At 36.0% G+C, this 15,470-nt stretch overlaps 1 protein-coding gene across 5 annotated transcripts in view; it reads right to left on the bottom strand.

Annotated features, from left to right (window-relative positions):
* Positions 1 to 15,470, bottom strand: part of ROBO2 (roundabout guidance receptor 2) — a 643,927-nt gene that overhangs the window by 567,489 nt on the left and 60,968 nt on the right. For all 5 annotated transcript variants that reach the window (XM_061133903.1, XM_061133902.1, XM_061133905.1 and 2 more), the window contains exon 2: positions 8,004 to 8,330. In XM_061133903.1, the coding sequence (XP_060989886.1) occupies positions 8,004 to 8,330 (327 nt within the window). The remainder of the gene's footprint in view (positions 1 to 8,003; positions 8,331 to 15,470) is intronic.

Here is a 15,470-nt window from a genome sequence, read left to right as displayed (position 1 = left end):
ACTAACTCATATAAATAAAGTGATCATGAAAAAGCCAGTGGCTCCTCTATTTTTCTTGGTCAAGATCTATGAAAATCAGTTTCACTTTACTAGTTGCTTCCTATAAATTTAAATAGAAAGGTTTGCCTGTTTTAGTAAAGTTGTATCATGAGAGCAGTACATTGGTTTCCTACTCCTGGAATTACTTAATCAACTTTTATTGCAATTACCATTAATTTCTTATTCTAAACCTTCCTAGCAAATTAAAAAACATAGACTTTTAAGACTTTTAGAAGGAAAAAGAACATGGGAACAGGAAAGGTAATGTCAGTTATTCTTAGGAAAGATAATGTCATCTCCTAAGAAGCCAGAACATTTTCCTCTTTCTTTCATGACAAATAAAAAAGTGGGAGAAAGTGAAGTAAGATTCAAACAGCAAGATTATTCAACTTAACTGGGGCCAAAATCAACATGGTCTGGTAAGAAGTTTCACAAAGGGAAATGATTTCAGAATTTATTTCATCAATTCATACCTACTTGAATTAAATAACTAGGTCAAAGAAAAAATAGAAACTTCATGACCACCCAGTGACTTCACATAATTAATTAGTTTATATTTAATTAATTAAATCATATATTAAAATATGGACATGTACCACAAGGAAGAATAACATGCCAGGCAGTCAATAATATTTCATCAAATACTGACAATGTTTTATAGCTATGCTTTATACGAAGAGGGGAGCTAGGTACATTGAATTCAGTAACACTACTAAATATTGTTTTATCTACACTTAAAAGTTACATATAAGTCTTCAAAAAGTTAAGTCGCCATATGACAAACCAATTCCACTCTTAACTATACACCCAAGAGAATCCCCAAATGAAACCACAGGTCACACAAAAACTTGCAATAACATTCACAGCAGCATTATTCATAATAGACAAAAAGTGGAAACCCAAATTCCCATCAATGTATGAGTGAATGGAAAAATGTGGTATGTTCACACAATAGAATATTATTCAACAATACAAAGAAATAAAGTACTGATATGCCCTATAACAAAGATGATCATTGAAAACATTATACTAAGGAAAAGAAGCTAGTCATAAAAGACCATATACTGTGTGATTTCATTTACATGGTATGCACAGAGCAGGCAAACATATAGAGTCAGATAGTGGATCAGTGTTTGCTTAGAGATACTGCAGAAGGGATCCAGGGGAATGAGAATGGCTGCTAATGGGTATAGAATTTCCTTTAGAAGTGACAAAATGTTCAAATTAGACTGTGGTATTGGTTGCCCAACCCAGAGAATACACCAAAAGAAAAAACACATTACATTGTATATTTTAAATGGTCAAAATATATGAACTGGCGGTAGAGCATGAGATGGTTAGATAGAATCACTAACTCAATGGACATGAATTTGAGCAAACTTGGGGAGACAGTGAAGGACAAGGAAGGCTAGCCTGCTGCAGTCCATGGGGTCACAAAGAATCAAACATGAGTTAGTGACTGAACAACAACATATCTCAATAAAGTATTATTTATTAAAAAAAAGTTCTCCACGGCTCAGCCTTTCCTCAATTTATCTCATGTGTTTTTGGAGCATAGAGGTATTCTGCCTGGATAACATTCATTTACAGCTAAAAGTAAAGAAAAGAAAAAGAAAAAAAATTACACATTTATTAGGAAATATCAATGAAACAATTCACCTTCTGTTCATATTTAATGCCACCTGTGACCTCTGTTACTAAAGTCAGTCTACTTCTATAACCTTTCTTTCTCATACAGATAAAACATCAATTTAGTTTTGGATTCAAAGCAAACAGGATCATTATGTTTGTAGAGTGTTCCATAGCTCTGCTCTTCTAGCAATCTGTGACTTATAAATAATGCAAGATCTTTTCCTTCTCTAAATGACTTTCTTGAGGCATGAGTCTTCATACATGGAAACAAAAAATGGAAAGAAAAAAAGGAAAAAAATGAAAGAAGAGAAATAAATCACCCCCACAGTCATGGAATTCCATCTATTTCTAGCTCCCCAATTGAAATATGAACCACATCTGTTCTCTTTTGTAGTTGCATCGAAAGCCAACTATCAAACATTTAGCTTTTTTTTTTTTAAATCAAAGTAAAGGTAAACTGTAGCTAATCTGAAAAGTTGTTGTGTTTTAGTTTTGCTTCATAAGGGGAAGGAAAAAAAAGATCGGTTTCTAAGTGACCTCTGACCTTTGAACCACAACCTTCTTGCCACTAAAGCATTCACCACCTCATTTAATCTCCCCTCTCTGCACTGGCTCAGTGCAAAGAAAAGGAAACGGAAAAAATAATCTGGGGACTTCATCAATTTTTCATGAATTTTCATTTAGGCCAGAACCCCGTCTTACCCTGGTCGATAGATCAAGCTGCTGTCATATATTTACCACCTGGGGCTACAGCTGCCATCTCTAGGGGCTGCCCCTGACTCAGGCTGCATCAGAGTCAGCCTCAATCTGTGCGAGGACCTGCACGCTCCTTCTGCTCCAAACACAGGGAGCATCAGAGTTCAAACTGAAACTCTATCTGAACCAGTTACGCCTCAGCTCTCTTGGTGGTCCCATCGGAAAACTCTGTATTAAATTCTTCAGTACCAAGTGCCTTGCTTGTAGACCCTGCAATTCTGTTTTCTAAATATGTAAAAATCACATTTTTTTTTTCTTGGCTAAAAACCTTCTTTGAGTTCAAGTGATTTAAAAAGTACTTTCTGGCCTGTTTTATTTTTTTTTTCCCCCAAAGTAAGATAAAAAAATCAAATATGAGCAAAGTGATTCAAATCTCTACTGCAATGATAAGTTCTAAATGGCTTTTTCCTGCATTATATTATTCCCTTTCATAAACTGAACTATGTATTTAAGAAAAAACAAGAGAGAACAAATACAGTATGATAAAAAAATAGGCTAACTTCCATACAGTTAAGACAGATGGTTATCAATAAAACTGCACACTTCATATGCCAACAGGAAGCAAGACTGTTGAAATTTGAAATGAAAATCAAGATGAAGCAGTGTCAAAAATTCCAGATTTTTTATCAATAATTATTTCACAATAAAATTTATGTTTGTTTGATACTTCTTCAAATATTCTTAAGCACCTTCAGTTCAGTTCAGTTCAGTCACTCAGTCATGTCCGACTCTCTGCGACCCCATGAATCGCAGCACGCCAGGCCTCCCTGTCCATCACCAACTCCCGGAGTTTACTCAAACTCATGCCCATCAAGTTGGTGATGCCATCCAGCCATCTCATCCTCTGTCGTCCCCTTCTCCTCCTGCCCCCAAGCCCTCCCAGCATCAGGGTCTTTTCCAATGAGTCAGAGCTCTTCACATCATGTGGCCAAAGAACTGGAGTTTCAGCCTCAGCATCAGTCCTTCCAATGAACAGCCAGGACTGATCCCCTTTAGGATGGACTGGTTGGATCTCCTTGCAGTCCAAGGGACTCTCAAGAGTCTTCTCCAACACCACAGTTCAAAAGCATCAATTTTTCAGCGCTCAGCTTTCTTCACAGTCCAACTCTCACATCCACACATGACCACTGGAAAAACCACAGCCTTGACCAGATGGACCTTTAAGCACCTTATATACACCTAAATCAATTCTCAGCTGATTTTGACCCTCTCCCCAGTCCCTGCCCCATCAAGAGGACATTTGACAGAACCTGGAGAAAGATTTTGTGGCCATGACCTGGGCTGTTGTTGTTTACTTGCTAGGTTGTGTCTTAACTCTTCTGCAGTGACTATAGCCTGCCAGGCTCCTCTGTCCATGGGATTTCCCAGGAAAGAACACTAGAGTGGGTCACCGGTTCCTTTTGCAGGGGAACTTCCCCGCGATTGAATTCATGTCTCCTGCATTGACAGGTGGATTCTTCACCACTGAGCACCAGGGAAGCCCACAACTTGGGTTGCAAGGGTCCTGCTGGCAACTCCTCAGTAAAGACCAGAGATGCTGCTACACATTCTATGATGCACAGAGGAGCCCCTACAACAGGGGATACCCCATCACAGACGGTAATAGTGCAGAAGTTGGAATACCCTGCTGTGGTTCCCTCAAACCCAATTCAGAGCTGAACTCTTGAAAGAACAGGCATTTTGTCATGTGCCACTCCAACTTCACCTCCTACTTATTCTTCAGCTGCTGTACTTTCTTTCCAACCCTGGAGCCCACAGATACTTTTAATTAGACCACCCTGCAGCATTTGCATTGCCAAATACTTCTCTTTCTTAAAATTATTTGCTTATTTTTCTTGTCACTCCATTCCTCATATTCTATCACCTCAATACCTTCTCTAAGCCTCCTGCACTAGAATCCTTTCCTTTGCCTGCCATTAATGTTAGGGTTCCAAACAAGGGAAGTGATCTCAGGTCTTATCAACCATTCCCTACAAAGAGCTTGCCTGGGCATTCACATCCACGGCTATCTACTCCCATGGCTTCAACTTCCATCTGGGAAAGACCTCTCAGCTCCAGGAGCTCTTTATTTAATGGAACATGGCATATTTTTACCTTGCTATTATTTCATTGGTATGTGCAACCACACTGACTGCACTATGCTATTTCCACTAGAGCTGTTTCTCCTGTATCTGCCATCCCTTTGTATTGTAGGTATCATAATACACCTAGTCACCCCACCAAAAACATCTGGGAATTACCTTTATCTCCCAAACCAACCACAAAGTGATACAGTTTATAAATATGATTCAAACTATTTCCTTCTTTCCATCCTCATTGTTTCATACAATTTAAACTACTTTTCTCTGAATGATTTTATAGCTTCTAACTCCACTCTGACTTCAATCTCCATCACTTTAACCTAATCTTCAATTTTCTTTCTAACATTCTCCTTTTATGTAGCAAAAAGTCTAGATTTTATGATTTACCACATGACTAACTTATGCTGCCCACCAACCTCATATCAAGCTACCTTCAGTTCTCCAAATACATAGTGTTTTCAGGCTTCCATTCTTTCCTTTAACAGATTTATAAATAGATGTGCCATAATTGAGCAATTATGTTGTATCCTAAAATATGAAGGCCAGACATTTATATGACCCATGATGGTTCCTATCATTTTATAAAAATATACCTTGGTTATCAATAGTACTGACAAATCACAATGCTCTGACCTAGATTTTCATATTAACACATTTTATGAAACACACAAGGAAAGGAAGAATACTGATGAGCTAATGTGAAAAGGATGAGCAGCATATAAATGGATATTATTTGATCTCATGTTGCCTCAAATGGCATGAACTGTTGACAGGGCATTAAAAGAAAGAATATTATTCACTAGCTGAATCCAATTTAGAACCCATCTTGTTTTCCCCCTCTAAGTCAGAAGCATCTTTTAGCATTCCTCAAAGCTGACTGATTTAAAAAATAAAGAAAAATGCTACTTCCACATTACATGAAAAAAAAAAATCATGGTTTAAAATTTTCCTTCTCAAACAGTTTGATTCATTATTAATGATGCAACTAGGAAAGAGAGAAATCCTTTCAGTTAAATAAAAGTGCAAGGTGCATGTGTGTTAGAAACAATTTTAAGAAAGATAAGGCTCAGAAAATAAAATAAGTTTATAGCTGCCCAACAAAAAAAGTGACTGGCTGATTTACATAAAATTTAATGTTAAGAAGAAAGTTAGTTAAGGATTAAAAATATAGTTATTTGCTTAAAATAAATAAGCTAACAGGATACACAGTACAACACAGGGACTATAGCCCATATTTTAGAACAAGTATAAGTGAAATTTAACCTTTAAAAATTGTAAATCACTATGTGGTACACCTGAAATGGCTATAATATTGCACATCAACTACACTTCAATTTAAGAAGTAAAAAGCATTATTTGCTATTGAGTAGATAAAAGAAAACTTTTAATTAAAACTTTTTTTTTATATAAAATGAGCCGGATGTCATTTGACTGTTTTCCAAATATGGCATAATTATCTAAAACTGAAAATTAGAACAAATGTGGCCTGATCCTGAATTCCCCTTTAACTTATGGTGAGAGTCTTGGTCACCCAACCATCAGGGGTTTCATTCTATTTATAAAAGGAAAAAAACAGTGCCTGTTACACTTACTATAAAGGGATCCTGTGGGGAGAAAAGTCAATAGAATTGACATTGAAATATTTTGATATGTTTGAAATGTTCCAGAAATAAGATAATTCAAAACAAAAATAAACAGTTAGGAATAATTGCTTTCTTGAGGTTTTGGGTGTATATATATCATATCTCACTAAACTGCTTTTAAACTAACTGCTTTTAAAAGAAAGTTATAAAAATGAAATTACTTAGCTTGTTGTTGTCGTTTTAGTAGCTAAGTCATGGCCAACTCTTTTGCAATGGTCTATAACCCGCCAGGGGATTTCACAGGCAAGAATACTGGAGTGGGTTGTCATTTCCTTCTCCTGGGGATCTCCCTGATCCAGGGATCTAACCTGATCTGGTACAAAATGGCATTGCTCGCAAAAGTTCTAATGCTTATATCTCAAAGTACAAGTACTTCACAGAATAAATTAGGGTTTTAGAATTAGTGTAGTGTTTTCCTATTGAACTTACACATTTCAAGCATGGAGCAGGTTCCAGATTTCCTAGTACAAACCATAAATCTAAATACTGGATGCTTAAGAGCAAAAACTTTCATTGAGACAGCTGAGTAAGAAACTGTATGATTTTGTTTACTAAAAGATGCTTTCATATATAAAGATAATGATATATTGTTGAGTATTTCAATATGCATATATACAAGTTTTATAATCATGTGATACCATATAGCCTGTGAGTATAGTATCAGTTAATTGTAGACATGAGCCCATGAAATATTATACCCATTATATTCCAGCTATGTAAAGGAAAAAAAAAAGACTCATGCATTCTGAAATATTTCAGTCATCTTATCTATGAACACCTACTGGTACATGCAAGAAGTTGAAAAGCACAAAATTTTTTGAAACTCAATTACTGCCATCTTATTCACAAATAATTCTTGATAAAATATTTCTTCAAAATAGAGAATACCAAACTTATATAATGCTGTTTAAATTTTGACACCAAATCCTCACGTATAAACCAGAAAACAAATCTAATGTATTGTGAAATTTGTTTGGGAAAACCTTTCGAAAAATAAAGGTATGGAATCAATGGTCAAATAGATGCAAAGTCTTGATATATTGATTTACTAGTGTTATTTGGGTTACATGATTAATAAATAAATATAATCTTAAGTGTCAAAGGCAGGACAAATCATTAGCTATTACTGATTATAAAATCTGAGCGAGATCTTCCTGTATATGAACATTTTGACTATAAACAGAAATCACTTCTCTTCTCTAGTGCATATTTTATAAAAAACAATATAATTGCTTTTGTTAGTATATTTTCCCCTACATGCCTTGGGGCATCTCTGAACTTACCCTGGAAGCAAAAGAGTTAATATAACCTAAAGAGTATATTCGTTTTAAAGCTGCCCAATAAAAATTAGATATAAAAAAAAATATGTATAAATATATTAAAATAGGTACATATAAACAGAACAGAAATAGGTACAATAATGAATTTATGCCTTATACATGATGCCATGTTACACATAAACTCTTTAACATTGCCCATCATAATGCTTGATTATATCTCTCATTAAAAATTCAAATTTAAAATATGATCAGCATCATTGCCACCTTGCTTTAATATAATAATATAACACCCATACTCTTTCAATATATTGGGATGGCCAAAAATTTGTTCAGGTTTCTGTATGCTATAATGGAAAAATCCAAACAAACTTTTTGGCCAGCTCAATAAATAATTCTATTGCAACACCTTGGCTATACATTATTTTGATGAGCTTTCTCTGGAGAAAGCACAGTAAAATTAGTCAGTGTTGACTTTTATTCTTTAGGTATTAAGCACCCATGGGAACAAATCAAAGCTTACTAAAAATAAATCAAAGTGCATGCCATTTGTGAGATTCATTAAGTTTACTTACATGCCACTTCCAGAGATGCATTTCGACTCACTGCTTCACCAAGATAGTTCCTTGCAACACACACGTAGCTTCCTTCATCAGGTTTACTTCTGCGCCCATGCACAATGCGTAAGAAGAATAAGGATCCGCTGGGCAGAAGCATCCTATGGGACCGGGGATCATCCTTGTCAGTTTCCACCCGCTCACCATCCTTGTACCACTCAATGGTGGGCGTTGGCCGGCCCTCGGCCTTACAGTTCAAAGTAGTGGGCTCTCCCTTAGAGACAATGACATCGGAGGGGTGCTCCACGATCCTCGGGGGAAAGTCTTCCTGGCGAAGACGAGATCCTGCAAAACATGACAAAATGAACACAAGCTTTAAGATTTCCTTATCTATAGCTTTTGTTTCACTTGGGTTCACACTGATGAAATTAAACTATTCAATCATTCAAAATGCACTTACTACCATTTTATTTATGCTTCAGTCTTTTGTTCTTTATGCATCTTGTAAGTCACCCCACGTTCCTTGTGGAACAAGACAATATAGCAATAAATTAATATTTCAATTTTAATGAGTTGAGTTTAACATGTTCCATGAGTCATTCCAAACAAAAGTAAAAACAGCATGAAGTTTTCTTTTGAAACCAGTAAAATGGAAAGGATACTAAGATGAGTCAGGTTAATTTCCTGTTCTCAAAGGGCTTACTATTTACTGAAGGAGAAAGTCAAGTGGGGAAGTACCTAGAATATACACATACAAGCCATTTATCACGCTGGCATTGTGCTATCAGAGCTAACACAATAAAAGACCGGAACATTATATACAAACCATAACTAACTGCATTCAACAGACAAGGAAGAAGTTTAATGACATAAATTGCCCACGACTGTGAAAGAAGTAAGCAGTAGAGGAAGGATTTGACCCTAGGTATCTCTGACTGAGGAACTCAAGCTAAATCACTATGCTGAAATAAGTGTTGCATGGCAGTCCAAGAAATGCATTATAGGAGAAGATCTAGAAAAGTAATCTCAACTTTAATTAGAGCATAGTAAGAGGTTGCCCCCCCAAAACGGTAGCATTTAAATTGGATTATAAAGACAACCCACAGGATGGGAGAAAATATGTACAAATTAAGCAAGTGACAAGAGATTAATCTCCACAATATACAAACAGTTCATTTAGCTCAATATCAAAAAACAATTGTGACCCTATGGACTGAAGCCCGCCTGGCTCCTCCATCCATGGGATTTTCCAGGCAAGAAAACTGGAGTGGGTTGCCATTTCCTTCTCCAGAAAAATGGGTAGAATCCCTATATAGACATTTTTCCAAGGAAGATATACAGATGGCCAGTAAATTTTTCCAAAGAAGATATACAGATGGCCAATAAATAAATGAAAAGCTGCTCAACATCACTAATTATTAGAGAAATGCAAATCAAAATTACAATGAGATATCACCTCACATCAATCAGAATGGCCATCATCAAAATAGCTACAAATGATAAATGCTGACGTGGGTGTGGAGAAAAGGGAAACCTCTTACACAAATGGTGGGAATGTAAACTGATACAGCCACTATGGAGAAGTGTGAAAGTTCCTCCAAAACTAAGAGCAGAACAACTGTATGACCCAGCAATCCCATGCCTAGACATATACCCAGAGAAAACATTAATTTAAAAATACACATGCACCTCAGCGTTCATTCCAACACTATGTACAATGGCCAGGACATGGAAGCAACCTAAATGTCCATCAGCAGAGGAATGCATAAAGATATGGCACATATATCCAAAGGAATATTACTCAGTTGTAAAAAAAGAATGATACTATGTCACTGGTGGAGAAGTGGATGGACCTAAAGACTGTCATACAGAGTGAAGTTAAGTCAAAAAGGGAAAGACAAATATCATATATTAACATATATATGTGGAATCTAGAAAAATGGTACAGATAATCTTATTTGAAAAGCAGAGAGACAAAGATGTACAAAACAAATCAATATCAAGAGGGAAAGGGTGTGGTTGAATTGGGAGATTGGCATTAACATAAATACATTACTATAAATAAAACAGATTACTAACAAGAACCTACTGTATAGCATAGGGAACTCTAATCTGTGTTCTGTGGTGACCTAAATAGAAAGGAAATCCAAAAAAGAGGGGATATATGTATATGGAAACATGACTCACTTTGTTGTATAGCAGAAACTGACATACCAGTGTAAAGCAACTGTACTCCAATAAAAATAAATACTAAAAATAAAAAATAAATTGGGTTGTGAAGAATGAAAATAGTATGTCAACAGAAGGAGAAAGACATTCACACTGGAGAAGCAGCATGAGCAAAAGGACAGAGAAATGAGAGTACATGCATAATACATTTCATAATCAGAGAGGACCTTAACGTGGAAGGTGAGGGTGAAAGGTGGTCATGTGGCCAAAGACAACAGGCCTTAAGATAACATGATACGGAATGTGACTTTTAGTCTATATGGCTCACTAATTTCAAGGAGGCAGTGACATGACCAACTGTGTATTAGAAAGATTCTTCAATTAGGGAGGCAAAAAGACAGGTGAGAGTTACCTCAATATCCCAGAGAACAATAAAAAAGAACCTGACATTTAGAAACAACACTTAATGTAGAAAAATGGAGGAAAATATAAGGTACATCGTAAAATAAACACTTGACAGAATTTGGTATTCCATATGGTAAGCAAGAGTGACAGGTACCAATCTCCTTCCTTTGACTACAGGACCATCAAAAGTTAGAAGAAACAGGAAGAGAAGGACCCATTTGGTATTTTAAGATGAAAATTTTGCATAATGTATTGTTTTGAATATTTTAATTTATAAAGTGTCAAAAGTCATTATTTGTGGAAAGTTTCCACCAGCTGCTGCAAATAATCCCAAAGGAAATGGTGAGAGAAATCTGTCTGGAGATGTAACGATAATCTAGATATAAGCTTTTGAAAGTTAGCTCTTACAATTTTCAAACCAATCATCTAATATTAGCACATTTCTTCTCAATAAACCAAAGTAAGATTTACTCATCAATGTTATTCCAGTTTACTTTCAATATTAATTTGAAATTCGTATTTTAATTTAATAAAGGGAATTTAACTTGGTAGTGAATGAAACCTTTCCTTTTCTGAAGAGGATTAACTTTTAAAGGTTGCTGATTACCATTTGTTATCTCATCAGATTCTAGAAGGAACTTACACAGTACAAGTACTAGGTATTTAAAGCAAGAGTAAATTACAGTGCATGGGACAAAATTAAAAAAAAAAAAAAAGGAACAACAGAGACTCAAAGCATTTAAAAATGGACAGAGAATCACATCCTGAATCACAATAATAAAGAAAGTTATAGACTGTAAGTACTAAGGCCCTAACTAACGTCTTGCTGGGTGGTGCTAGTGGTAATGAACCAGCCTGCCAATTGCAAGAGAACCTGCATCTCCATGTTTTAGACTGCTAATTTACTACATCTAATAGTTCACTGCCTTATTAGGTAGTTGGCATGGATAAGGTCTGAATGGGACTTGAAATATACTAACACATTAAATAAAATACAAGATAATAGACTAATAAGAGAACTAGAGGCTAAACATCTAAACAACTTAGCAATAGAATTTAGAATCCAGCATGCCCAGTAAGCTCTTAGAGAATTTTATTCACTTATTACTATAACATATGTAACCTATTCCAGGGCTGTCACATTTAGGTATTTTTCTAGTAACTTTACTGCTATAAAAAATTCAAAATCTTAAATGTAAGAGTTGAAATTATCAAACAATGGAAAGAAATTATAGGAGAAAACTTTTTATGACTTGAGTTTGTCAAAACCTTCATGAATATGACACCAAAATCATATGAAACAAAAATATCTGTCCTTGAAAAAATGATTTGAAAAAGTAAAAACAACCCACAGAATCAAAAAATAAATTTGCAAATCATATGCCAGATAGAAGACTTATGTCTAGAATATATAAAGAGCTCTTACAACTCAATAAAAGTGTAAATAACCAAATTTTTTAAGTGGACAAAAGATTTGAAAAGACATTCATCCCAAAAAGATAGACAAAAGGCCAATGAGCACATGAAAAGATGCTCAACGCTGTATGTGTCAAATGCAAATCAAAACCACGAGATATACTTCACATTCACTAGGATGGCAATAATCCAAAAAATGTAAAATGAAAAGTACTGTCAGGAATGTTGAAAAATTCAGTGTCTCATATATTGCTGGTAGGAATGCAAAATGGTTCAGCCACTTTGAAAAACTATCCAGAGTTCCTCAAAAATTTTTGGAATTAACATATGACCCAGCAATGCCACTGCCTGGCACATCAGTTCAGTTCAGTTCAGTCGCTCAGTCGTGTCCGACTCTGTGACCCCATGAATCGCAGCACGCCAGGCCTGCCTGTCCATCACCAACTCCCAGAGTCTACTCAAACTCATGCCCATCGAGTCGGTGATGCCATCCAGCCATCTCATCCTCTGTCGCCCCCTTCTCCTCCTGCCCCCAATCCCTCCCAGCATCAGGGTCTTTTCCAATGAGTCAACTCTTCGCATGAGGTGGCCAAAGTACTGGAGTTTCAGCTTCAGCATCATACACACATAACCCAAGAGAAATGAAACCTTATATCCACACAAAAACCTTTTAATGTACTGTAACATTCATAGCAGTATTATTCATAATAATTTTTTTTAATGGAAAGAACCCAAATGTCCCTTAAGAGATCAGTGGATAAATAAATGTTACATATCCACATAATGGAATATTATTCCACAGAAAAAATGAATGAAATACTGATAAACATTATAACATAAGTGAACCCTGAAAGTATTATGCTAAGTGAAAGAAGCTAGTCACAAAATGATTCCACTTACAAAAATACCCAGAATAGTTAAATTCATAGAAACAAAAACGTCTGTGGTTGTCTAGGGTAGGAAATAGGGACAAGAGGTGAAGGGGCACTAGAGAATCTTTGGGGAGTGATGAAAATATTCTAAAATTGATAATGGTGATGGTTGGAAAGCTCCATGAAAATAATAAAAACTATTATATGCTTTAAATGAGTAAAGTATGTATGGATAGTATCTCAATAAAGTAGTTTTTAAAAAGTCATACATAAAGGCACTGTGAGAAAATTTAATACAAGGCATTGTAACAATTCAGGTTCACTCTGACCAACAGTTGGGTTATTTTCCTCATTTACTGTTTTACATTTTAAATGTAATCACCAGGCCAGCAATAACCAATAGGACATAAAATAAAAGTAAAAGGTCTTATAAGTCAGATAGGTTGACTGACAGACATGTGGGTAGGGAGATAGATAAGTAGACAGAATTGGAAATATGCAAAAACATTGTTGTGGTTTAGTCACTCAATTGAGACTTGATTCTTTTGCCACGCCGTGGACTGTAGCCCACCAGGCTCCCCTGTCCATGGGATTTCTCAGGCAAGCATACTGTGGGTTGCATTTCCTTCTCCAGGAGATCTTCCAAGGATATAAACCTGCATTTCCTTCATTGTCAGACTGTTTACCACTGAGCAACCAGGGAAGCTCAAGACACAGTTTCAGTGTAAATTTTAAGATGTTATTAAATACGAGGGAATTAATTTGGAACTCTCTTCAATTTAGACATTACACAACTATAGAAGTGACCTATAAGATGAATAAGCCTTAGATAGGTCTGTGAATTCTTTTGAAATTGTGCATAAAACCGGGTATTTTTTTTGTGTGTGTGGGCAGGAGGGAGAGGTGGCTAGAGGGACAGCAGCATTCACTAAATTTTCAGAGAGGTGTGAGGCTTTAAAATAATGAAGAATCACTAAAGTACTATGACCAAAACAACCCCATTATTTGTTTAAAATACAAAAACAAAAATAGCTGAGTTGTCAGCTAGTCACTAGGGATTAAAAACTGAACAGTAGAGGGGGCTGTTCATTACATGAAATGCTATTAGCCTCTAAAGCTTTGGTATCCAAGGGCATAACAGAAACACAGGATCCCCAGCCTAACCCCAGACCCAGAGCATCAGAATCTACATTTTAACAAGATTCCCTGGCAATGCATATGTGCGTTAAAGTTTGAGAAGCACTGCTCTAAACAGTTTTAATATAGTCTTGAGCTAAGGATGATTTAACATGTTTTAACCTGTTGCTTAGGAAAAAAAAAAAAAAAAAGAGGAGGAACAAAGAAAAAAGAAGCAGAAGGTGAAGGAAGAAAGAGACCATGTATTGTCTACAAAGCTTGAAATACTGCGATCTGATTCTCTGCAGAAAAAGCTTACTAATCTCACTCTAGAGCACCTGTTTACTAATTTCCAATAATAACTTTATTTTTTATACAGGACTATAGGACTTTTTTCTCCAGATTTCACATTAAAAAGAAACTTAAACAGAGGAAAAAAACACCTTGCTCATGTCATGGGAAATATTCAGGATCTCTACTGGTCAGACAGCTAAGCACTGTGTCAGAATCGCTATCTGCAATTCTAACTTTGCTTGCAATAAACAGCAAGTCTGAACATCCTTTTAGATGTCAGTTATGAATTGTGCAATAAAAGAGCCAAGTTTTAATTTGTATTCAACAGTTCTTAACTATTATAAAGACATAGAAAATGAGTCACAAGTCACTATAGGTTAGTGTCCAAATGTTTATTTTTACCATATAAGCAAGCAAGCTAAACAATAGTGAAATGACTTGTCCATAACTGAATAGCTGGTACAGGCAGAATTAGAACTCCAGGCCTTTCATCTAAAATGTAATAGGCTTTTGAAAATGCTGAAGTTTAAGTGAAGCATGCACATGACAATGTGACTAACTGCGAAACCCCTTCTAAAACTCATTTTAATAAAATGAGTCAAATAAATGACTCCAGTGGCAATATAAGGACTTCCCAGGTGGTACAGTGGTAAAGAATCCGCCTGCAAATGCAGAAAATGTGGGTTCAATCCCTGGGTTGGGAAGATCCCCTGGAGAAGGAAATGGCAACCCATTCCAGTGTTCTTGCCTGGGAAATCCCAGGGACAGAGGAGCCTGGTGGGCTACAGTCCACAGGGTTGCAAAGAGTCCAACACAACTGAGCAACTGAGCATGAACGCAGTGGCAATACAGCCAGAGACCATCTTGCTCTTTCAGAGCGTGATTCTCAGACTATTAGTATCAAAATCACCTGGGATATTTCTTTATAATGGAGATTCTTGGTCTCTACAGTGAGAAGAATGCACCAGGAGCTACAAGTGGAAGGGTCTGAGAAGCTGCAGTTATACCTTGCCTACAAGAAGTGCATGTACTTAGACCTAGCTAGATGCAAGCACTCCACAGAAATATCAAATTAGTAAACTGAACAAACATACATCTTTGAATAATCTTCTAAGCACCCAAATTTACATAATGGATTATTTCTGCTTCTCAGAGACTCTCAAACAATGATTTTGCAATGATTTTAGTAAAAATTTTTAGTAAAAAACAAATT

Source organism: Dama dama, chromosome 31 (genome assembly GCF_033118175.1).
Source record: "Dama dama isolate Ldn47 chromosome 31, ASM3311817v1, whole genome shotgun sequence".
In the NCBI taxonomy this organism is placed as follows: domain Eukaryota; kingdom Metazoa; phylum Chordata; class Mammalia; order Artiodactyla; family Cervidae; genus Dama; species Dama dama.
The sequence above is the reverse complement of the archived record's forward strand: the minus strand, read 5'-3'. Positions and strand labels throughout refer to the sequence as shown.